Source organism: Podarcis bocagei, assembly GCF_964188305.1.
Source record: "Podarcis bocagei genome assembly, chromosome: 2".
NCBI lineage: Eukaryota > Metazoa > Chordata > Lepidosauria > Squamata > Lacertidae > Podarcis > Podarcis bocagei.
Window position 1 is genome coordinate 24,662,031 of NC_138126.1, and position 25,373 is coordinate 24,687,403.

General features: G+C 49.2%; 2 protein-coding genes across 4 annotated transcripts in view; both read left to right on the forward strand.

Annotated features, from left to right (window-relative positions):
- Positions 1-2,522: 2,522 nt before the first annotated feature.
- Positions 2,523-15,094, forward strand: LOC308581158 (putative peptidyl-tRNA hydrolase 2). Of its 2 annotated transcripts, none has more exons than XM_081183670.1 (6): positions 2,523-2,690; positions 2,833-2,907; positions 5,678-5,758; positions 6,637-6,734; positions 7,765-7,879; positions 10,141-15,094. In XM_081183670.1, the coding sequence occupies exons 1-6, from the start codon at positions 2,595-2,597 to the stop codon at positions 10,255-10,257; spliced, it is 582 nt and encodes a 193-aa protein (XP_081039796.1). In that variant the 5' UTR covers positions 2,523-2,594; the 3' UTR covers positions 10,258-15,094. The 2 variants fall into 2 exon arrangements, with proteins under 2 accessions (XP_081039796.1, XP_081039797.1); XM_081183671.1 differs by having other exon boundaries at positions 2,531-2,690; positions 10,168-15,094.
- Positions 15,095-20,533: 5,439 nt separating this feature from the next.
- Positions 20,534-25,373, forward strand: part of SETD5 (SET domain containing 5) — a 63,514-nt gene continuing 58,674 nt past the window's right edge. For both annotated transcript variants that reach the window (XM_081181738.1, XM_081181739.1), the window contains exon 1: positions 20,534-20,708. The gene's annotated coding sequence lies outside the window, so the exon portion shown is untranslated. The remainder of the gene's footprint in view (positions 20,709-25,373) is intronic.

Genomic DNA, 25,373 nt, shown 5'->3' on the forward strand with positions numbered 1-25,373 from the left:
TCCAGGATCTGAGACATGAGTATTTCTTAGTATCTTCCTTGAAAAGCCAGGGATTCAACCTGAGATCTTCTACATGAAAGGCAGATGCTCTGCCATTGAGCTACCACAGCCCCCTCCCTTCCCACCTCAACAATTCTCCATAGCTCCAAGCATAAGCACTTCTCTCTCCCCTCCCCACAACCTCCATCACGGTGTCCTTCAATGGCATTGCCTTCTTCCTTGTCCACCCCCAATCACCCCTTGAATGCTAGTGGCAACACAGTGGAAATTCTAGACCAGCCTTTCTCAACCTTGGGTCTCCAGGCATTGGACTATAACTCTCTTGATCCCTAGCTAGCAGGACCAAAGGTGGCCAGGGATGACGGGGGTTGTAGTCCAACAATATCTGGGGACCCAACATTGAGAAAGGCTGTTCTATCTAGACTGTGGACTTGTTGGCCTTATGGTAGTGGTGGTGGGCTCTTCAGATGACAATGTTTATGGTTTCACTTACTTCAAAATGTAGTAAGCTGGCTATCTCTGGGAGCCCCCCAGCCATGGAAGGTTGGCCTATTAGGGCGAATGGACATTGCCCCACTGACCTCAAGTCTGCCCTTACCAGCCCAACTCCTCCCTGCCTTCTTTCTTACAACTAGTCTAGGAGGTGGTTTCCTAGACTTCCTCCTCTGTGGTCTCAGTGTTGCCCTGTAGGGAGGGGAATAGGGGACAAAATGAGGATTGATTGGTTCTGCCTGTTGTTGGCTCTGGCTCCCCCTGCTGTTGACCTCCCTGCCTTCTGCCCTCTCATTTTCAATAGGCAGCAGCAACGATTGCAGAGCTTTCCAAACTTTTCATGTTGGTGGCACGCTTTTTAGACATGCATCATTTCATGACACAGGAATTCAGCTAGCAAACGAGGTTAAATGAACCTCTTTCAACCCCAGGAGGAGCACAGGGAGCGTTAATGCAACACACCTACACTGCAACCGACACACTAACGTGTCTGGACGCAGTTTGGAAAGCTCTGCACTATTGCCTCATAATGCTGAGCAGAGCCCTAGACAGTTGTCACAGGGACATATACACATGGGGGACGCGGGTGGCGCTGTGGTCTAAACCACTGAGCCTCTTGGATTTGCTGATCAGAAGGTCGGTGGTTCAAATCCGCACGAGGGGGTGAGCTCCTGTTGCTCTGTCCCTGCTCCTGCCAACCTAGCAGTTCGAAAGCATACCAGTGCAATAGATAAATAGGTACCGCTGTGGCAAGAAGGTAAACAGTGTTTCCGTGCGCTCTGGTTTCCGTCACGGTGTCCTGTTGTGCCAGAAGCGGTTTAGTCCTGCTGGCCACACAACCCGGAAAGCTGTCTGTGGACAAACACTGGCTCCCTTGGCCTGAAAAGCGAGATGAGTGCCACACCTCAGTTGCCTTTGACTGGACTTAACCATCCAGGCGTCTTTTATACACATGGGTGTAAAAGAAGCAAGTAATGTAAAGAGTGGGGCTTAAACAGTAATGCAAAAAGCACAGTCTGTCACAATTTAATTCGAAGTGCACTCTGTCACAATTTAATTCAGGGTTTTCAGACAATCCTATATTTGCCCACCCAGAAGTACCGGTAAGTCTTCTCTCTTTGGCGATCACTCGTAGCTTGTCTTCCATAAACACGGTCTTAACAGTGAGTCCGTAAGTGGCTGTGGAGGCCAGTTCTGGATCCACATGTCCTTCCACAGTGGGGACATTGGTTTCCGGGCGGGAGTTGATCATGCTGTGGATTTGCCAAGCGTGCCTTCCTCCTAGCACGTTTCTCCCTTGCGTCCCGAGTTCGAGCATCTTCAAAGCCCATGGCACCTTTGGTAAAGGCTGTTCTCCAACTGGAGTGCTCGCAGGCTAGTGTTTCCCAGTTGTCAGTGTCCAGAAGTAAGTCCCACTGTGTTGAATCTGGCCCCTAAGCGTGTATAGGATTGCGGCTTGAATGTGTGCAAGGCCAAGGGGACCCTCCGCTCCACAAAATTGCTCTCTTCACCGTGCACTGCCAATATTCATAGGCGACGTTTTGGGCTCCCCCCCCCCCCGCATTGGCGGTTTGTTTGTTTGTTTTTTGCGTGACCTTGTACATTCAAACACCCATTCCGCGCATTGAAATCATACTTGGTGGTGGGGCGCAGATTTTTATTCTTATTTACGGTATGTGTGATTATAAATAAAATAATATAAATATTTTATGATTATTTATAAAATAATTCTAAATGAAATAATATAGTACCTAACATATAAAAAACATATGCAAGGCCATCTTTTGCGGCTGCTCCTGCAAAGGAAAGCCCGCCTCCTCCCGCGCCTGCCCACCTCGCAGGGAGGCTGGAACGCGGCCGCGTCACGTGCGGAAGAAGCGACCAAAGGCGCGCGCAAGTTCACGAACCTGGACGGGCCGCGGCGGTCACGAGGGGGGAAAGCGCCGCTCGGCGGGCGCCGGCCACTGGCCGCAGCCTCGGGGAGCCGGCGCGGCGATTGGCCGAGAGGCGGCGGCGGCGACGGTGGGCGGCTCCCATTGGCCGGGAGGCGGCAGGGGAGGCCAATCGGAGGGCAGAGCGCCGGCAGCAGCAGCTGTAAAAGAATGGAGTCGCAAGCGCTGGACTCGGACTCGGGCGTGGACGAGTCTCTCGTCGCGCCGCTGCTGGAGCTCGGCATCCCCGAGGTGGCGGCGCGGCGGGTGGGTCGGCCGGTGGATCTCTTTCTCTTGCGGGTGGGGATGGGGGCCGCTTGCTCCTTGTGGCGCTGGCGGCGCCGGGTGTGGGCCGGGATCCACCCCCTGCAGCCGATCCTCACGGCCGTCTCCCTTTCCCTTCCCGCAGGCTCTAGCGCTCACCGGGGGCCGCTCGGCCGAGGCGGCGGCACAGCTCTACTTCAGCAGCGGCCTCGATTCCCAGGTAATCCCGTCCCGATCTCCCCCGCCCGAACTCGTTTTCCTGCCTCCTGATCCCGCCGGGGATCATTTTCCGGCCTAACCCAACGCACTCCTCTCTTTGTTTCATCGACCCTGCCCTACGCTTTTTTCAATCCTTGACCCGCAAACCTTTCTTTTTGCTGACGCGGTTTCTGAGCATGTGAAGAGCGCCTCTTTCTTGCGGCCCGGCACGCTCTGGAATTGGGTACCGGGGACTCTCGCGTCGGAGGGTGTGGCGCCCCGAGGTGATATTCAAGAGGCGACTGAGCAGCTCTGATATTTTTTTTGACCCCGTGCTGCGACGGTGCACACGTACCCAGCAACCGCGTGCACGCATTCTTACTCCCCATCCCTTGAAAGAAGGGTTTTTGCTTCCTCCCCGCACCCACTCGCCAATCTGCCCGCGTGTGGTTTTCCTGGAAAGCGCAGATGAGGATTAACCTCCCCAGTCCTAATTTTAGTGGAAATAATAGGAACCTGTGGGTGTCAGGGAAGGCCTCTTGCGTGTATATGTATGTCTGTGGGTTCCACGTTGGTGACCTGTGACAATAGAAACTAATCGCTGCTGCCTGTTTCGCAGCCAATATTCTTTAGCCTGTCTCTGTGAGTAACTGTGTCTGAAACACCTACGTATAAGCATGTTAAATACTTATAACTGAAGCTCTTCCCCTCATTCTCCATTTTGCTCTGTTAACCTACTTAATGAAAGATCCCATCCACCACACCTGTCTGGTTGTTAGGATGCAACTTGGTACAGTGCCGTTTAACTGGTTCATACTGAATGGTTATGGATGACTAGCAACGAGAGTATTTAGTGCCTAGATTTTTGTGATATGAAGAAGAAGAAGAGTTTGGATTTGATACCCCGCCTTTCACTCCCCTTCAGGAGTCTCAAAGCGGCTAACATTCTCCTTTCCCTTCCTCCCCCACAACAAACACTCTGTGAGGTGAGTGGGGCTGAGAGACTTCAGAGAAGTGTGACTAGCCCAAGGTCACCCAGCAGCTGCATGTGGAGGAACGGAGACACGAACCCGGTTTCCCAGATTACGAGGCTACCGCTCTTAACCACTACACCACACCACACTGAAGGCCGTAATGCTGGATTTGCATTAAATCACTAGAAGGGGAGAGTGTTTACAGAAAGTCTACTGATCTTTGGGGGGTACTGGCACATGCAGGAAGACCTGCTTTATGTAAAAAGCAAGTCCACTTGTGATTTACAATATGCATAATCTACGTGTTGGTAACTTCAAGATTTGATTAGTGCAAAGCCCTTGGGTCTGGAAGCTTTGGTTAGTGCAGAATGCTATGGCCAGACAGGAAAGAGACTACCAGCAACACATGACATCGTAGCTAAGACCTGCATTTTGACTTCCCATTTTCTACTGGACCAAGTTCAAGGTTTTTGTACCAGACTCGTGCAAAGGACTGAGACCACCCAATCTGTCATGGCTCCAACTTCCAGCTGCCTGCCAGGTTTCTAGTCGGTGCGGACTTTGTGTGTTGTGCCACCTCTAAGTAAAAGTAATGCCTTCAGCATCTCCTTTTCCCACACTTCCATGAAGTTTTTAAGCAGAGGTTGGATGTGTGGGTCTGTCATGTGTGATCTAGTTGAGATTTCTGCATTGCAGGGGGTTGGACTAGATGACCCTGGGTTTCCCTTCTAACTCTACATTTCTATCCTTCTATGTACAACGCCCTGAATAACTTAGGCCCAGGACTGCTTGAGGATTGCCTTCCTCTGTACAGCCCAAATCAGTAACTCAGGCCATCCTGGGGGGAGCATAGAATCATAGAGTTGGAAGAGACCACAAGGGCCATCGAGTCCAACCCCCTGCCAAGCAGGAAACACCATCAGAGCACTCCTGACATATGGTTGTCAAGCCTCTGCTTAAAGACCTCCAAAGTAGGAGACTCCACCACACTCCTTGGCAGCAAATTCCACTGCCAGCAATAGTACCTCGGGTTAAGAACTTTGCTTCAGGATGAGAAAAGAAATCGTGCGCGGCAGCAGCGGGAGGCCCCATTAGCTAAAGTGGTGCTTCAGGTTAAGAACAGTTTCAGGTTAAGTACGGACCTCCGGAATGGATTAAGTACTTAACCCAAGGTACCACTGTATTAGTAATAGTAGTAAAAAAAATTAGTAATATATCTCCCTTTATCCGAAGATCACAGGACAGTTCACAACATAAAACATAACCTTTGTCCTTGGCCCTTCGGAGTCCTAGTCTACACATTCAGAATAATCATATAGTTCATTCAGCTCTGCTGCAGGAAGAAGGTTGCAGCGGGCCGGCCGAAGGGCTATCATGTGTAAATAACATAGCTGAGATTTGTGGTCCTGCAACTGTCTCACCCTGTTATTCTGGTGAAGTGATTGCAATACACTAGACCCTCATAAAGGCTTCCTTAGCACCTCTTTCCATGGTGAAGTAGAACGGACCTAATTCCACAGATACTAAACAGCTGTGGACAGGACCTGGGTGTCAGACCAGGCTTGTGGTAAATGGCGACGGGCTGTAGGGCAGCGGCTTTGCATGTACAAGGTCCCAGGTTCCAGAGACAAGCCTAGGCGAGACCTTTGGCTGAAACTCTGGAGGACCATTGCTGGCCAAGTGTGGACAATATGCAGATGGCTGGACCGGTGGCCTAAGTCAGTATAACGCAACTATCTGTGATCCCGAGCCGTAAACAAGAGAGGCGGGTGACTACGCTATGACGAAAGGGACTTGATCATCACCATCTCTTTCCAGGAAGAAGAGGATGCACAGGGCAGCGGTTACTATAAGATGGTCTTTGTGGTGAACATGGAGCTCTCCATGGGGACTGGAAAGGTAAAGCTACTCATGGGTTGTGTTTCGGCCTTTTTAAGTGGCTTTTGGCTTTGCTTGCTGATTTGCTTACATGTGGGCAGGATGAGTGCCTTGCAGGAGGCTGGACTAGATGGTTCTCAGGTTCTCCATCCTTGGCTTACACCATCGAGGGCATTTATCCAAGGCTGAAAAGTGAAAGCGAGCAAGAGCCCTTGAGTAATGAGGGGCTCCTGGTTTTCCAATAAATTTGTGGATGGAGGCCCAGTAACAATACTGACGCAGCTGCTACTGAAATAAGTCAACCTGCTATTGTTGAGCCCTGTCTAGAAGATGATTTGGGTTATGATTCCTAACTTGTTGCCAGCCTGCGCCTTGCAGGTGATGGCAAGGTATCTCAGCAGCAGCAGGCTGTCTTCTTCTGTCTTTGTAGCGATGCTTTGGCGCAAACCGTGCGAGGGAAGTGGGTTTCTTGTTTCTCTCTCCCCCCTCCAATTTTGAATTCATTTTTATTTGATTTTACAAATACAAAGGTATAAAAATCCAAATCCATGTGCAGAGGTTACTCCGAATCTCACGACTCCCCTCCCCCTCCATGGGCTCCCATTTTGAACATTTACAACTTCATATTATTCCATACTCCTGACTTCTATATCAGTCCATATTGTCCATGGTATTTGTTAAACTGCAATTGAAATCAAAATCCTGCCAATGTTTCCATCTGCTTACAGTGGTCTCCTAAATAACTTATAATTTTCTTCCATTCTTTTATGAAGTTTTTGTCCTCTTGGTTTCTGAGTTTCCCAGTCGGTTTTGCCATTTTGGCTTGGTTTGCCGTTCCTCTCTGGTAGGGACCTTGTCTTCTTTTTCCGTTTCTTGATTCTTGGTGCTTATTGTTGCAGATCGCCGCTCAAGTGGGGCATGCTGCAGTTGGCCTGTTCCAGTTGTTGCAGGAGAAGTCGTCTCACAGGGACATCATCAACCAATGGGATGAACAAGGGTAAGGAAGCGAAAGGGGAATCAGGCCTGCGGAGGACACCAGCCTCCTAAGACAGGGGTCAGCAGACTTTTTCAGCAGGGGGCCAGTCCACTGTCCCTCAGACCTTGTTGGGGGCCAGACTATATTTTGGAGAAAAATATATGAACGAATTCCTATGCCCCACAAATAACCCAGAGATGCATTTTAAATAAAAGGGCACATTCTACTCATGTAAAAACACACTGATTCCCGGACCGTTCACGGGCCAGATTTAGAAGGCGATTGGGCCGGATCCGGCCCCCGGGCCTTAGTTCGCCTACCCATGTCCTAAGACCTTGCAGAAGGGGCACCGTGTGCCTGTGTTGAAGTTGAGCCAGAGCAAACCCCTCCCAAGTCTCTCCCAGATGAACTGAAGAAGGTGCATCAAAGACGCTGGCTTGGGTTCAAAGTCAGTTCCCAACTTAGCATGTTGGCATTGGCAAGATGGAGGAGCTTAAAGGCGGTTGTTTATAGTCTGTTGATTCAGGCCAGAAGCCTTGATCATAGTACTTCCTCTTGGATCCAGCAGATGACATGGTCAAGGGGCTTTTTGATATTTTAACCGGCTTGCTGAGCACCTTATGAATCCATCAGTCCAGCACATCTAGCTTGGTACCCCTGCAGAGCATGTTTTAGCGTCACATGTGCTGATTTTTTTATTGGTGTGTGTGTGTGCGAGGCGGTCACACAGGCAGTCCTGGGTGCATGGCTGTGGATCCCTCCACATCAGTTGAAGAAAGGTTTTAAGTCCTCTAAACAAAATAGACCTGATCTTTGTGCCAGTCCTGCACGGACGTCTGAGAGCTTTCCAGGTACGCAGGTGAGCATGTTCCTGATCCCCAGCACACAATGCTGTTTGTTGTCTCTGAAATAGGCTTGTGGGTCCTAACTCCTGGGCTGCTGATCTCTGTAGGTGCCTTAGGGCAGACTCTTGGGCTGGAGGTGCAAGATTTTGCGCCGGGGTGGAGTGGGAGCTGGTGTTACACTCAAGGTTGCTTTGCCTTTCTCTCAGCGCAAAGAAAGTCGTACTGCAGGGTTCCAACACTGACCAGTTGCTGGAGCTGCACGCCTTGGCCCTGAGTCTGGAACTGCCCACATACCTAGTGCAAGACGCAGGGAGGACCCAGGTAATTGGCCAAAGACTCTGAAAGTCGCTTCGCGCTTCCTAGGTATGTTGCCTTGAACAAAGCGAATGTACCTGGTTCTTGTGTTCTGCAGGGATGCTAGCTGGTAGGTATGTAAGAAAAGAGGACTTTAATTTCTGCACATGGGGGGGGGGTTGACTTCTTTGTTCGGCAGATTGGGTATGTTTGCAAATACCTAATTCTGGTTTCAGAACTTGAAGGGAAGCAAAAGGATGTTTTTTGTTTTCTAGTTAGGCTCTCTCTTTTTCTAGGGCAGGATCACTAAAGGCAATAGGTTTTGAAATGATGAAAATTTCTACCGAATGCTGGAAAACCCTGGTTGTGGGAGGACTTAGAGATAAAATAAACGAAGCTTCTTCCTTTTAAGCACTGGAATGCTGTTTCTAAGCCTGTAGTTGAAACTGGTGTCTATTAAGGTTCCCCCCCCTACAATATTGAGCAGAGTTGCAAACTTACGCAACTTTTATTTTTGAAAGGTTCCTTCCAGGTGATAACAAAAGCTGTGTTCTGCGGCTAGCTGTAAAATTGCCACTTTGGGAGATCCTTTGCTACCAAGGGGCAAGCTACAAACCTGAAAAATTCAGCCTGACATTCAAAATTCACATCCCCTTTTTTTAAATTAAAAAAATCCAATTTAGATGAGGCTATCTTGCTGACCTCCCCTCCTACCCCCCCAAAAAAACCTACGTTCAACAGCACATACAGCAAGAATGTCATTTATTTACAAAGATCTGGTTTAAACTAGTAGCCCAGCAAAATAATCTCCCGATATCTTGAGTGTGGGAATGTTGAGGATAGCAGGAGAGGATATATTGATTAAATAATATCCTTCCTCACTCAACGCTAATGAGCTAGTAGCAGAGCACATTCCCTTGTACATTACAGGAAGCTAGTTGATAGATTCGTTAGACCCATTTGAGTTAAGCAATCCAGTCTGGCTTGTCCAGATCAGATTGTTCCTGGTAAATCCCCTTTAGCTCCCTCTTAAAAACAATAATGACACAACAGTCTTCTTTTAAAAGTAATGGTGAAGTTTACTTACATTCAGTTCACAGTACGGTCCTGAAAGCAGGCTTTAGCTTGTAGTAAATCAGTGCTGGATTTACGTATAAGCTAAACAAGCTATAGCTTAGGGCCCCACTCTCTTGGGGGCCCCCAAAAAAATTTAAAGAGAAAGAAACCTGGATGTACATTTCCAAAATATAAGATAAAAGCAAATAAAATAAAACCTACATACAGCAAATGGCTTTAGATACCTATTAGGTCCATACATTACCTTATAGCATATATTCAACACAAAAACCAGCGACAATTTGTTGTTGACAAAGGACAGCTGGACATATAAAGGGCCCCATTACCTTCAGTAGCTTCGGGCTTCATCAAACCTAAATCCAGCCCTGGTTACAGTTACAGAGAAATGTGTGGGTTCGTTCTCAGTGAGGGATGAGTCCATTTGCTGCTGGCTGAGAGCTAGCAGAGAGCAAAAGGCATAATGGAGAGAAGGGATCAAGAGAGTAAGAGGAAGATGAGAATGAAGAAACCCCGACAAAAGACTAGTGGTAAGAGAAATTGACGAACTATGCAGAACTGGCCAAATTGACATACAAATTGTGAGACAAGGACAGCTGTGACTTCACGGGGGAATGGGAACTTTATACAAATTATTTAAAAACACAACAAAATGAAGTGGACTCCTTGGCAGGTTTTGAATAAACGTGCACAACTTTATTGTTGATAACATGATGGACAGATATATATGGACAGACACAATTTTATAACATGCAGAGAAAATATGTGCAGCGAAATCAGGGAGAGGAGCTGAGGGAAGTCTTTGGTGGCAGGGGAATAAAAAAGGGGGATTATTAATTATGTAGGTGATCATATGGTTTGATAATTTGTTATGTGGAAATTGAGCAATAAGTTTGTTTTTTTTAAAAAAAGAGAGAGTAAGAGAAAGATGGCTGCGTGACTGGCCCCTTTATAGGGTCTGCCAGGGTCACGCCCATCTACCTGGTCACACACGGGGAGGATGCTCCAGACCAGGTGTGACAGGAAGTCCTCCTGGCTGGAGCAACATTCCCCTGTGTGTCCACTCTGGGCAAACAGGAAACGCTGTACTTGACTGCTTCAGTGAGTGCACATTGGGAGCACTCGAAAGTATACAGCAGGGGTGAGAGCGCGGTAGATCGAGGTGCGGCCCCAGCGCTCTGGCAGCTCTCTCCTCAGTGCTTTGCTTGCCCCAGCTGTGGGGTGTCCTCTCTATGTTCCAGGTTCCGACGGGCTCCCACACAGTCCTCGCCATCATGGGGGAGGAAGAGATGGTGAACCAGGTGACTGGGCAGCTGAAACTGCTGAACTGAGAAGTGCTTCAGAGCGTGGCTCTGTCCGCCCCACGTGGAGTCCGCGGGGCCGCCGCCCCTGTGTGTGCGCACACGCTTTTCTCGTGGGAAGAGGAAGCTCCTGCCGACAGCAGCTCTCGAGGCCCGTCAGGGCAGCATGCCGAACAGAGGGGTGGCTCTCCTTTACGATAAGAGGAGCGCTCCTTTTCTCCCCCCCTTTTCTTTTTCTTTCCAGTCAGGCGGAGGCTTTAAAGCTCTCTCTCTCCCAGTTGGATTGTTAGGGTTCTCTCTCCAGTGGCTCTGTCATGGATATAGGTCTGCATTTCCCATACCGCCCTCAAACCAGGTGAGATGATGTACAGGTGTGGCCCGAGCTTCCGTGTGGAGGGAAACCATGAAAGGAATGCCGGGGTCACCTGGCGACGGGAAGGCTGACCTTGTACTTAACGCATCGCCGCCACTTGTCAGTCTCATTTGGGGCATTCTTATTATTACTGAAGGAATGAAGATGCCGCAACCCCTCCGGACCGCTTATTCTGTCGCTGAACTGCTCTTAGGAAGCTGTCGTTATCTCTGTTTTAGCCAAAAGTAGTTGAAATCCCTTGTCTTTGTATTCCTGCTTGTGGACTGTTTTCCTATCTTTGCGGCATCCTTCCTGTTACCCTTTTCAGATGACTTCAGGGGGTGGAAAAGGATTTTGAAAATAGAGTTTGCAACGTAATATCACGTCTCCAGCCAACAGATGGGGGGGTGGAATAAGGAATGGCTGTGCTGGACACATCCAGGAATAGGCCATAGCTGACACAGGAGGGTTAAATCAAACATGGAGAACTTTTTTCTCCTGCTGGGGGGCTGTATTCCTGGGTGGGGGGGTAACCATTAGGGCTGCATGCTAGCAGTGGGTAGGATCCGAGTCCAAAGTGGGTGGGATACCGTCCTTTCCCCCCCTGCCTTCTTATCTCCACCCCCCCCTCATTTTGCTCCTTTCCCGGCCACCCACCCACATGAAATTAGGCTGTGACGTTTGTCTGCCCACCCTTGGTTTAAAGCAGCAGAGAGAGGCAGCCAAAGCAGGGGTAGTCAACATGGTGCCCTCCAGATGTTGTCAGAATCCCAACTCTCAATGGCCTCAGCCAGCATGACCAATAATCTGGGGTGTGTTGGGAGTTGGCCGTTCAGCAAAAACCCGGAAGGCCCAATGTTTGCTACCTAGCCTAGAGCTAAGGACCAATGTAGAAGAGAATGCAGCTTTGCTGGTGTTCGGCGGTGTGCGATTCTTTCCTTCCCCTTCTGTCCAATTAAAAACCCAACGTGAGTGTTCCTGTTTCGGTAGAACAACAGTATTCAACGAATAAATGAAAAACATGCCTCTTGAGAAGGGATTCATGAGAAGGGAAGCGGGGGGACGGGACGGGACTTGAGAGCTCTGCTGCGCAGGTACTTGTCGCGTGGTGGGGCATTTTCCCAAGTGGCAAAACAGATGTCCGCTCGCCTTGGTGTCGTTCCCAGAACATCTCCCTAAGGCATGTTTTAGTGTTTGTTCCAGATTCTCACACATTCAGAACAAGAGGCCCACACACCAGGTCTGTGACGGAGGCTTGGTGTGAACGTGGGTCTCTTGTTGTAGCGGTTTTTCTACCTGCTAGACATTGATATTTCCAGGACACTCCCCCATACCAAACTGCAACCTGCAATCCATTTTTGGACTTTGCGTCCTTTCTCACCGGCGTCTTCTGCTGTGAAAGGAATGAGTGGCGGCCATTTTGAATTTTTCTGATAGCAGAAACTTGGGGGTACAGTCAGTAGGGGAGCCTGGGATTGCATAGCTCGGCTTAGCTTTTATATAGGGTTGTATTCACTCAAGTCTTGGGTCATAAAATTGGGGTCAGTGGCTGTGGGCGTAGCCAGGATTTTTTTGGGGGGCAGGCCTTTTGTTGGGGGGGCAGGACCTCAGTTAGCTATGTGTTTTTATTGATTTGGGGGGGGGGAGTTGCCCCCCCGGCTACACCCATGTCAGTGGCCCTGCCAGTTGAAGGCCAAAACTGTTAGCTTGTCTAGATGAAAGAAGGTAAACCTGGTGTGTGGTTTGCTTGACCAAAGTTACCAGCTGTTTACCGACAGGGCTCTCTGCCGGTTGAAACAGATATTCCCTAGGTGTCGTTTTCCCCAGCATGCAGATGACGTGATGAGAAAAGCTGTCTGCTTTAATTTTTTAAGCGTTTTGTTTTTTTTAAAAAAATACATAGGTAACTCTAGATGCCACCTGTAACACCTGTAATGCCGCTTGTCCAGTTCAGTTTTCAGTACACATTGACAGCTGTGGAAATGGGTGCCAATTCTATGTCAAAAGTTGGAACAAAAGATGTAATATCACCCCCACCCCCTAATTTTGTTTTCAGGTGGAACTCTAGTTGAAGGCCTTTTCTAGCTGTAGCTTCAATTAATATAAAAAAAACTCTCTGCTGGTTGGTTGCATAGCTCTATGTCCATGGGAATTACGATGGTTTTGTTATAGTAAATTTGGAAAAGAAAAGACAAAGCTTATGAGTGTTGCAAATAGGCCATTCACCCAGAGGCCCAGGATATTGCAGTCCAGATAAGATTTGCCGTCAAACTCCCCTCCTTTAAAACACGGCACAGTATTGTGGTGTGGCCCAATATTTGACTTCAAAAGAGGAAACTTTCCCCGAGTGAGGAGATTGATAAAAAAGGAAAATGAAGCCCAGAGGATTGAGTCACTCCAAAATGCTTAGGAGTTGTTAAAAAATGCAATATTGGAAGCTCAGCAGGAATGTTTGTGGCAGACCAGGAACGATGTCATGAGGGCCAAGAGGATGCCAGCATGCTTAAAGAGCAGAGTTGAGGAAGTTATTAAGGAGGCCCTTTTCAAAATACGGAAGCCTCATCCAAATGAAAAGAACAAGAAGGAAGCAAAAGCTTTGGGGCATGCACACACTAAGGGATGCGTGAAGAAATTTGAGGTGCGCATTGCTAAAAACATTAAGACTAACAACAAAGAAGTTATTTAATTACGTTAGTAGCAGGAGACCATGTAGGGATACGGTTGGACCTTTATGACAAGGAGGTCAAAGGAGGATGAGGAGATGGAGAAGATTCAGGAAGATTCGGAAGATTCTTGGAAGATTCAGGACAGATGGAAGAACGGCACTTCACACATTGTGTAGTTAAGCTGTGGCACTCGCTCCAGCGGCCACCAACTTGGATGGCTTTAGAAGAGGATTGGGCAAAGTCATGAAGGATAAGCCTAGCCGGTGCTACCAGCCATGGTGGCAAGGCTTGTGTACACTTGGAGGCCTCTGAATCTCAGCTGCTGGATTCCACCGGAGAGGGAAAGGGCTCGTGTGCTGGGGTCTCGCTTGAGGGTTTCCCATGGCCATCCAGTTGGCCACTGTGAGAACAGGATGCTGAACTAGACAGGCCATTGGCCTGATCCTGCAGGCTCATCTTACTTGCTTAAAAGTAGACTTCAGCACGAACCAGCAGGTTTAATAGCCTGGCCCCGTTTTAACAGGTCACGAGGAGCGTTTCTGGGTAAGGACGGTTGAGTGGGGGGTCTTTTTTTGTGTGTGTCACCCAATAAAAGCATTTTGTTAGCCTGCCTCTCTCACCCTGCCATTTAGGTCAAGTATTTCGCCACACAATGAGACAAATTGCTGGCAGAAGCCCATGTTGCAGGCGGATGGGGGGGGCTGGGGGTAGGAAAAGACAAAAAAGCTTGCAACTAGGTTAAGAGCCTCTTGGAATAAAGACAACGTGATGTTTACAGCCGAGTCATAAACCCCCCGATGGTTTGGAGTGACTCGTAATACAGGGTCTTGCTGGTAGGTGTGCAATTTGCTAAGTTTATGTACCGGCAAAGTAAAGAAACAAATTGCCTGGCGTATTTAGCGCTGGCAAGCCTGGAGGGTTGGAACAGTGGCAGAGAGAGCCAGCTGCCTCCCATCTCCTCGCTTCTCCATGGCGGCAAGCACAGAGGGTTTAGAAAAGTGGAAGCAGGCGGGCAAAAAGAGAGCGGCAAAGAGTCGCGTTGAGAGCTGCCTGGTATTCCCATCTGTGCTCCGGGTTCCACTTAGGAGCTGGGTTAAAGCAGTGCGCAGCCTGATCCCTGTTCTCAAGGCCCGAAGGCCAATCCCGCCTCTTGCAAGAGAACTCGTTCCCATATATGTGCGTTCGTCGGGTGGTTGCGTGTGCTTCCGCACTTGTTTCTACAGGAGGCGTTCAGCTTGCTAGTTTTGCCTCGCCCCCCCCTTCTAGGGTAGCTCCTGTGCCTTTTTTTAAACACCTGTATGGTAAGTAAAAAAATGTGGCATTCCTACTGCCGCCACCGGTTCCTCCCATTGCCCCTCTTGGCTCCAGATTTGGGGAGCAGATTTGGCCCCTTGGTCTCCCCTTCGTGACAACTAAGGGAGACTTGTGCTATGGTGAGCAGGGCTTTGTGTGGCAGTGCAGGCACCACCCTGTGGCCACAGCTCTCTGCAATGCAGGTGGGTGGCACTGCAATCCATTGGTCTGGTTTATACATCAGTGTGAATACCCATGTGAAACGACCATATTTTCTCTCGACATTTGCTAGGTTTTTCTCGTTGAAGCCTTTGGCCGTGTCCTATCATTACTAGCCATGTGGATGAGGACTAAAAGACTCCTCTAAGTATATTTAACGGCATTTGCTCACATTCCTCTCCTCTCCCCCTTTCTAACTAATACTGTCAAAATTTAGATTGCTGCTTCATGGGGGCAGGGACCTGCCTCCTTTTTTTCTTCTTAAATCAGCGCCGTAAGGGTTCCATGTACAATGATAGTGCTGTATAAATGATTAAAAATGTATGCAAGCTTCCAAGCGCGTCGTGTTTTTAATTAAACGTTAAATTTGCATATACCTGACATCCTACATCGCATTTAAATGACTTGCATTATAGTAATATACTAGTCCGGGTAAATCTTACTTTGCGTCATCAGATTGCAGGTGTTATTCAGCTCAGTTTTACTCATGGTAGACCCACTGAAATTAATGAGCACGACTAGGTTAGGTCTGTTAATGTCAGTAGGTCCACTCTGACTAAAGTTTGTTTGAACACCGCTCAATATCAGTATTTACAAGTACTGTGGATCAACAAACATGAAAAAAAGGAAATTCTGCCTTAGTAGCATCATAAAAATGCACGCTATACTTCTGCTTCATTTAGAGCATAATTGGAGATGTTATTTTGATAGGCATGAGGGCTAGAAACTTAAAAGCCAGCTGAGTTGAGGCATAGCTTCCAGCAAGCTCCAACACCAACTTGGGATCCTAAGCATACGGTGGTACCTCAGGTTAAGAACTTAATTCGTTCTGGAGGTTCGTTCTTAACCTGAAACTGTTCTTAACCTAAAACTGTTCTTAACCTGAGGTACCACTTTAGCTAATGGGGCCTCCCGCTGCTGCTGCATGATTTCAGTTCTCATCCTGAGGTAAAGTTCTTAACCCAAAATACTATTTCTGGGTTAGCAGAGCCTGTAACCTGAAGCATCTGTAACGTGAGGTACCACTGTACAAATCTGCCACAAGGTTCCATGTTTTGAGCACGAAGCTCTTTGTGAGAAGAGAAACCCTTGAGATAAGCAAGGCCAAAAAAGTACACTGAGTCTGGTTCATAGCAGGATTGAGAACCAATAGGCTCTTAACCACAGATGTCAAGGGAGAAGGATTGTTCCTCTGTTGTGTGGGAGGTTAAAATTCTGTTGAATACATTTATATTTACAGTGGTACCTCAGGTTACATACGCTTCAGGTTACAGACTCCGCTAACCCAGAAATAGTGCTTCAGGTTAAGAACTTTGCTTCAGGATGAGAAAAGAAATCGGGCTCTGGCGGCGTGGCAGCAGCGGGAGGCCCCATTAGCTAAAGTGGTGCTTCAGGTTAAGAACAGTTTCAGGTTAAGTACGGACCTCCGGAATGAATTAAGTGCTTTACCTGAGGTACCACTGTATTTTCCTTTCCACCACAGCACATCCTTTGCATGCCGAAGGTTCCAGTTCCAGTCTCTGGCATCTGAACAAAGAGCAGGGAACATTGGATAGTGGAGACCTCAGCCTGAGACCCTCAAGGACCACTGCCAGTCAGGGCAGACTGTGACTTGACTTGGATACTTGAGATTCCTGCATTGCAGGGGGGTTGGACTAGTGACCTTGGGTCCCCTTCCAACACTTTATCATTTTGTGAAATAACAGCAGAGGGCTACAGCATTGGGGTCCTACTTGGGACTCCCCAGTGGCATTGTGTTTGCTGCTGCTGGATACAGGATGGTGGAGAAGATGAGTTTTAGTCTGATTTGGTGGGACCTGGGGAACCTGGTGTCAGGAGCTCGTCCTACACGCAAGTAGGACTGTTGCAGAGACACATGCTGCCCAACTGGCATGTTCTGTCTCTCCTGGTCGATCGTTCAGGAGCTTCATTAGCTTTCTTCAGCCCAAACATCATAGCAACCGATGCCAACAGACATTGGCACACTTAGGGATCTGCAGAGTCTTTGCAGCTTGGGTGACAGACCTCAGCATTTTGGCTAATCTACTTTATTTACATATAAACACACACGGAGCACTGCAACATGGCTCCCTCTCTCTCTAGCATTGGACAGCAAAGAGAAAAAACAAAGGACAATAGTCCCACTTCATGGAACACAGTAACACAAACATCCTGTCTCCATCACCCATCAAAACATACACCGTCATGTGATAGACAAAAACCCCATGACTGCAATCATGGAGCAGGAATTCTAACACCTGGGTGGTGGGCCCCAGTCCCCTTCAGACCCACCCAGTAGTCTGGGATGAGGGCAGTTGTAGTCCAGAAACATTTCATAGGCCTCAGGTGTTCCCACACACCCCATCCCAGACTTTGGCAATAGCGGACTAGACGGACAAATACTTTGTGAGGCAGTTTCTGGGTTCATATGACCAGGCGGTGAAGACTGCTGTCTATCACCTCCCCGCCCCCCAATATGAATTTAAGTTGTTGATGGAAGACCCAACATGCCTGATGACAGTGAGCAAGGGTATTTTTCACAGTGGTCAGCCCAGTGCTCTCAAAATAACCTAATTGTCCAGCATGTACAATGCCTTTTCGGCCACCAGGTGCCGCTGTCTGTCCCCTGCTTTGCCACAGACATGGGGAGCAGCTGTGCCAGTTTCCTGTTCTCCACATCCTGGTGGAGGAGGGAGGCTGGACTGTTGCATTATGGGGCCTGATATAGAAACAGGGTTGTGGCGGCTGCTTCTCATTTTTTTCTTTTTAAAGTGGGGGATGGGACTTCCAAAATCTCAGCCTACCGGAAGGCAGCCTCATGTCCCATTGCGCCAATGTTAAGTGTTACTACATCCTGCAAACGCAGACAGGGAATACCGAGATGGGAAGGGAGTTTTGGAGGGCCTAAGAACTAAAAATACAAGACTCTGGATTTGTGGGTCTTGAGTTTAGACGTAACGCAGCCAGGACTTGCCGCTGGGTGACAAAGCAGATATTTAGTAGGTAGGTAAATTTTACACACACACACACACAACATGCAGATGGTAAAAATCATTTGCTGGTTTTGTGAGAGTCACGTAGCTCTGAAAAACAGCAGCCCTGCTAGAAATCAAAAAAGGTGGATTGCTCTATCGTGGATGCAATATGGAACACCATATATGTGCATCTACACACCCTACTGGCAAACTGGAGTTCTCCACATTGCAACATATCCCTGCAGTTCCCACTTTTTTCTCCCTGTCCTTGATTGTTACAGGATCTCCTTTCCTTAGTGGCAGCAACTGCAGAGGGAAGGTTGAGGCCCTCTCTCAGTGCCCACCGAACCCAGAGCTACCGGATAGCTACGCCACCTCTGTCCCAGCACAATCTACAGCAAAAGGGAATCGGCCTTGGCTAGAGCCACATGGCATTGCCAAACAGATCTTCTCTCCTCCCCTGCCACCAGCGCTTTCTCCGTACGTGCCTTTTAATTTGCGAGCCTCTACCATTTCTGTTTGGCACCCATCGCTGGCGCTGTGTACTGAGTTTTAATTGCTCTGACCCATTTCGGGGAAGCAGTCCTGGTCTGAAAAGAGGGACGAAAATACAACTATGCAGCCAGGGGCACGCTCGTTAATTTCGCCAGGCTTAGGTGAACGCAGCTCGGCTGTGCGGCTTCCTGCTCTGCAGCAGACAGCTCTGTGTTTAGCTGGCTCCCATAGTGGGGGAAGGTGGGAGGGGTGGCAAACTAATCTACGCAGACACAGGAGAGACGGTGGCTGAGAAAAGACTTCCTGGAACTGCATCCTGCAAATGTATCTAAGACACTTCATATGACCAGAGCCACACTTGGCTTCTCTTCAAATGCAAGCAGACTAGCAGCCCATCTAGATCAAGAATAGATAACAGAGTATGACCCACATAAGGTACAGAGAGTCTAGGGTACCAGACCAGGACTCCTCACAGACAGAGATGGGTGCTGCTTATATTAACACACCTGTGGCCTTGCAGATGTTGTAGGCAGGATTCTCATCAGCCTCACCCAGGTCATAGACAAGGTGCGCTGTTGTCCCACAGCACCTGAAAGTCCACAGATTCTCCATCTCTGCCCATGTGGAGTCCTGGTCCTGTACCCCAGCCTCAAAACCTTGTACCTCTATATCACTCTAACTGATGTTGTTTTTAGTGGCTGGCAAGTCCTCCAGAGCTGCCAAAGCTATCTTGACTTTCCAGAGGCGTAGCCCTTTTAGCCTATTGCGGCGAAAACAATGGAGACTTGTGTGGCACCTTAATGATTAACACATTTACTGCAGCATATGTTTTAATGCACTGCAAAATTTGATACTGGGCTTCCTCTGAATTCTGCGATAACATATTGTCAACAGGCAAAAGGGCCTATTCGGGATGGAGCACTTGAAATGAGCACCTAAGGCCATTGCACCCAAGGGAGCTCCTCCGACCATCACTTTTTACTCCATTGTTGGTACAGAACTGGTCTCGATCTCTCCCCAGACGCGTTCCCTCCCTTCTTTAAAAAGTGCTGCTCCTCATTTTTAACACGAAGCTTTGTGAGAAAGGGCGGACGGGCGTTAGAAAAGGATGTACGCCCAAATTCAGGCTGCGCAAGGAGAGCGGCAGATGAAATTACTATGTGCACAGCACCGCCGATGTTTATAGAGAAGAAAACCGGCCCTTCCCTCAGAGGATTTCCTACTCTCAGGGAAGGCAACCTGTGCAAAGAGGGGGGGGGATTTTTTTGGGCATGTGTGTGGACAGGGTAAGCTACAAATTATTAGGGCCGCCAAATCTTGTGCACGCTTACTTGGGAACAAATCCCGGCTAATTCGGCAGGGCCCCGAGTAAATACGTGCATTATAGGCTTCGGCTACAAGATCGGGGGGGACGGGACGTGAGGCGATGCAGAGCAGGCAAAGACAGTCGATCCTGGCGTGGGGAGGGCAGCAGGCGGACGGTAGAAAGACGAGAGGACCGCCGCCGCCGCCACAATAGGGCTTATTGGCAAAGCCCGCATTACATCCTGCAGCAGTGCGAGCCGTAACCTGCCCTAAGTAACGAGAGCGCTTCCAGCCTAGCACACACCCCCTTTCCTGGCGCGAATCTCCCCTGCAGTCACCCCCGCCCGCCTGCAGCCCAGCCACCCAGGAGGAGGGTGCATGCGCCGTGTTGCAGCCAGCTCTTCCTCCCAGACCGGTTCTTCGGCGCGCATGCACAGAAGCGTCCTCCGGAGCCAGAGCTGAGCCCGGCCCCTCCCCCCCAACCCCGCTCCCATGCCACGTGTCCCCAAGCAGCACTTAACCCCACGTGGGACTGGCTAAAGACGAGCCAATCGGAAGATTGCCTCGCCCTTGAGCACGTAGAGCAGCAGACCCACGTGCGCAGAGGCGCGGGCAGCAGCCGAACTGGCCCGAACAGCTTCTCTCTCTCTCTCTCCTCCCTATTATAGAACCCATCCACCCACCGCACCCGCACTGCTCTGAGCCGGGGAAAGCTGCCGCGCTTGCTTTTATAGCCTTTGCCGAGGCTGACGCGAAGCTGAGTGGCGTTTCCAACAACCAATAGAGCAGCGGCTGGGGCCGCTGGGGCTTACAGGGGGACGGGATGGGGGCGACCGCCAGCCCTAAGAGAAGGGGCCCAATAGGAGTCGGGAGAGGCGGGGGCGGGAGGAAGAGCGGAGGGGGTGGAGATCGCGCGGAAAAGCCGGCCAATGAGTGGGGCCGGGGGGCGTGGCTGGGGCGCCCCTGGCGCCAGCGCTGGGAATCCCCGTGCGCTCAGTGCCGTTTCCGCCCGGCCTGCTGAGGAGGAGCTGTTGGCTGTTCGCTGGTGCCGCGGAGGGGGAGGGGCCGCGGCCGCTGCTCTGTGGAGCTTGAGCTCTCGGTCCCGCCTGCCGCCTAGGAAACACCGTGGCGCCCAGCAGGGCCTAGTGCCGGGGGCCCGGGCAACGGGCCGGACAGGTCAGCCAAGGCAAATGAAGAGCAGGAAAAAGGGGGCGTGTGGGGTGAAGAGGGGACACCCGTTCAAAAGGCGGGAGGCGGGTGGGAAAGAGACCCATGGAGGGGGAGGGGCGGGAAACTTATGGTGGTGGTGAGGGGTTGTTTCTCGGTGGTCCTTCCTCTGCTCCAGCCCCTTCTCTCACCGCCTCCTTTCAAGCTCCCGCATCTTTCCAGCTGCCCCGGAACTCTCTCCATGCATTCTCTGCCCTGCTGTGGGGGGTTTAGGGGTGTGGGGGGCGGGGAGGGCGAGGGAGAGAGAAAAGCACCTCAGCCTGGCTCTTCCAGGGGAAGTGGAGCCTCTCCCGCATGTCGGAGGGGAAAGAAAGAGGTCACACTCCCTGGCCTGCGTTGGACACCCCGGTTTCCCTGCACCTTTGGAGGCATCTGGATGTGAAGAGAGGGGTGCGTGTGAATGTATATACATATACATATACGTGTGTGCATATATATCTATATACATACATTCACACGCACTCCTCTCTTTACATCCAGATACCCCCAAAAGTGCATAGGTGTGTGTATATATTTCTATATACCTCCCTTTTTTGTGTGTCTGTGTGTGTGTGTGTGTGTGTGTGTATGTGAGAGATTGGGGGTGCGTCCATGAGTGGGAATCCCCGCCGAGGGCTTCCCGCAGGGAGGGAAGGTGGTGGGACTGTTTTCCATTTCGCTCCCACCCATCCCCCACCTTCCTCGCCGTGGGGGGTGCGGGTGAGCTTGCCTGGTGCCAGGCGCTGGCGGAGAGCGGGGGCGTCATGGCGAACCTGCGTGTCTGGTCCTGGAGGGGGTGGGAGGGAGAGTGGCCTGTGTGTTGTGAGAGGGAGAGAATGGGTGGTGGGGGAGGGGTGGTAGTCTGAAGGAACCTCTGAATTCATTCCTGTTTCGGGTTCCCAGGCAGGATTCTCTCGGTGCAGTGTGTATGTGTGCGTGTGTGGAGCAGGGTCGTGCTGGAGGTGGGGAAGTAGCCGGTCCAATCTTCTGTGGAAAGCCTACTGTGAGAATGTGGGAAAATCCCTTTCTGGGACGATGGCTTCCACTTCAAAGCAGCTGTTTGCCAGGAAAGGGTGTGTGTATGTGTGTGTGCGTGCGACCGCCCGTCTGTGCTCCTCTGTGAGTTCACCATTGCCTCCCCTCTGCTTCCACCCCTCCTCCTCCATGTGCTGAAGCAGCTTCCCCTGAGCTGCTGCTGCTGCTCCTTCCCTTCCCGCCCCCTCCCTTTCCTCGGCTGTCTGCTTCTGACTTGCTGGCTCCTTCAGGCAACGGGGGAGGAGGTGTTTGACCTGCATTTTCTGCTTTCTCATGGTGCTTGTGTGGCGATGGTGGTGCACTTTAATAATCCTCTTCTCCTTTTCCCTTGCCTGCTGCTGGAGGCTGCAGTATGGACCCCCTCCCCCAACTTTTTCATTGTCTGACGTGTGTGCTCTATCAGGGTACTTTTTTCGGTTTTCTTGCATTGATCTCTGCGTCTTAAGTGGTAACACAGCCCCTTGTAAACACAATAATAGTGCTGTGGGCAAGGTCGTCATAGTCTACCCCCACTCTTCCCTTTAGCAGCTTGTCCTTGGGGTGCCAGTGGCCAGCTACTTGAAACAGAGCTGCCTTGAACTGAGACAAAAATCCTTTTTACAGTTTTGGGGAATGGTTTGTTTAGCAATCTGGGAAGTGGTTGGTGAGGTTAGAGAATGTCAGGAGCTTCTTCCTTGCAAAGTACCTAGCTGAGAGAGGTTTTGGTCTCTGCAGTTAACCAGTGGGGTCTCCTGTACTGTACTTCAGGCAGCAGCCCCTATGCTCAGGGAGATTTTTGCAGAATGGAACAAAATATGCTATTGGGATTCCTTTTGCTGAGGTTGGTGTTACTTTAAGGAGATAATGGCCCTTGCAGTGTGGCCTCCTGCAGTTTCTCTCCCTGGCCCATTATGTAATTGGAGTATTTAAGGCTCACTCAGGCAGAGGCTGTGGGCAGCACAATGAATTGGTTTTGTATTGTAGGGGGATGGGGCCATGGCCTCAAAACCCATGATTTTTGGCAGTGAAGACATAGGCCTGATTGCAAAAATGTTTTCCAAATGAGCTGTCAACACTTGAGGATATGGGTTACAGACTAGACAAAGACGTACTACTTCCTTAATGGCGTTCAGGACTCTCCCTTTTCACCTATGAAGGTGACATCAGGCAGTCTGCCCCATCCCCCCCTCCAGCTGGCCCAGGAAGTCGGTTTTGCTAGCTATGTCTTGCAGCGCAGAGGTGACCGAGGTTGTTGCTTTGCTTTGGATCCTGTGGGTGAACGTTCAGAGCGTTGACAAGCAGCTAATGTTGGCTCTGGAGCTCTGGTTGCTACGTGAGAAGCTTCAGTAGTGTTGGCTGCTGTCTCCAGGGAAGGACAGCAGCACAACCTCCATTAGTGCTGCACTTAGGAGATGGCTGGTTCATGCACTGAGATGGGACTCTTCTTTCTGGGGCATGCAAGCTTTCAACTAGGATGATGCAAATTGAGTTTTCACCCATCTCTGTCACAGTCTTTGGGACTGCTTTTAGGATTTGGCCTGAATATCCAGGGATGTCTGTCTCCTTTATAGCCTTTGCAATTGCAAGAACTGATCTGATCTTTCTGAAGTGGGAGATGCAGCACTGTGATTACAGTTTGTCTGACTTTAGCTTCCCTTCCAGTAAATCAGAGAGCCAGATGCTTTGCTTATTGTTTGTAGGTCTCTTTCCTCCCCTTACATTGCCTGGGCCCCATTTGCCTTATTGACAGGAATTTCTGCTTTGTGCAATGGGTGTGTATAGCAGACACTAGCCTCCTAGCGCTGAGAGGATTTTCCATTCAGAGAGTGCAGTCAAAATATGACACATTTTGCAAGTGGCAGCAGAGCCCATTTGAAAGAATGGCCCCTTCCAGCTAGGTACCTGGGCAAAGCATACATGGAACTGCTTGAGGCAGGTTTACAACAAGTACACTGTTCCCCGTATAATACAACAGTGGTCTATTTCTGGTGCTTATAAATATCTGCTCCTGCTCAAGTATTGTGGTGCTTTAATATACTTGTTTCTTGAAGTCTTACAGTCACCATAGTCTAATCCCATGGTTAAACACTGTGATGCAGGCTTTCTTAAGGAGACACTGGCAGTTGTAAGGGGAAGACAGAGCTCCTCCTTGACATTGTCTTGTGTGCTGGATCTGTCAGGGAGCAGAGTGTTGAGGTGCCCTCCTCTGGTTGGTAAGACATGGGCAGTTGCCTAATATCCATAACTGACAATATGGAGGAGGAGGGGAGTTTTCCTTGCAAGTGCTGTTATATGTTTACACATTATGTGTGCCCCTCAACCATGATTTGATCCATTTGTCTAGGACTTAAGTGATTATGCTTGCTAAATCTCTGATTTGGTTGGTTTTGGTGGAGGCTGTTAAGATTGTGGTTTTGAGAACCCCTGGAATAGATGTTCAACACCATTGAAAATGTGAATCTGGCATGATTTGCCTACATTAAAGGGTGGCATTTGTGATGATTTATACTGAAAACGATGACACTTTAAAATTGTATCCTGGTTTCATAATATGACATTAATGCAAAAACAAGCTGCAGGGTTTTTCATATTAAAAAGTGTTTTTTTTTAAACCTGCAGAGCTGCTTTAACACATAAGTCTAGGCTGCAACTCCTTTTGGCAGATTTCTCTCATGAAGAAATATATTTGTATTGCTGTGCTAGGCAGTGTTATCCTACAGTGACTGAGTACAAATGATTCTCATATTGAAAATGATCCCAAACAGTATGGTATATTTGAAATATTTCAAATTTCAAATATACCATACTGTTCAGGATCATTTTCAATATGAGAATTTGTAAAACTGAAAAAATAACTCGTATTCCTGAGACTCAAAATGTTAGGAGCCCTAATATCTGTACATGCTGGTTTTCGCCCCTCACACAGTTGGAGGAATCCTGATAAAATTCTTGATGTTTCTGCGCCTTGAGTGTCAAGGGTATTAGCTGGTTCTAGGAAAATGAACGTTTTTGCTAAAAAATGCTTGACTCAGATGCTACAATTTTTAAAAAAACAACGACTTTACAGTGCTTTTCTATTAATTTTAGCTATGATACTGAAGACCACTGTAAACCTTGAAGTGGCTTTTAGAGTGATTCTGTTGAGCTCATTTGGAAATAATACTTCAGAGTAAGCAGTTTGATGATAGCTTCCTAACTGGTTGTAGAAACAGAAGTAAAGCAATACAAAGAACAGCAGATAAAGGCAAAAATGTGTGCCACCTGTTCCCTGCTCCAAAGCAACTGCAGTAGACCCTTGAGCTTGTCAGTGAGCAGTGCCCAAAGATCTTTAGTATTCACTTGGATTTCATTTCTGAATACCACTGAAATTGAGCTAATGGCTGCATGTTCCATTCAGGACACAAACAGAATTAATTGTAGTGAGAACCTTCATTGGTCTTCAACGTGGCCTGGAGCTCCTCTTCTGTATTCCACAGAAAATATTAAACTGTTTTCAAGGCTGGGATAGCCTGTTATCAGTCAACTCTGTCCTCCCTTCCCTCTAAATTAGAAGCTTAAGTATATTAAGGAACATGCCAGGGAGCATGTGGCTTCTGAGTATTCACTGGGCCTTTCAACCAA

Bases quoted from the DNA above. Each gene is read 5' to 3' on its own strand.
- LOC308581158 (XM_081183670.1), top strand. From the start codon at position 2,595: ATGGAGTCGCAAGCGCTGGACTCGGACTCGGGCGTGGACGAGTCTCTC. The intron at 2,908-5,677 runs GTAATCCCGTCC...ATCTCTTTCCAG, and splicing joins GCAGCGGCCTCGATTCCCAG to GAAGAAGAGGATGCACAGGG. The intron at 7,880-10,140 runs GTAATTGGCCAA...TGCTTGCCCCAG, and splicing joins AAGACGCAGGGAGGACCCAG to CTGTGGGGTGTCCTCTCTAT.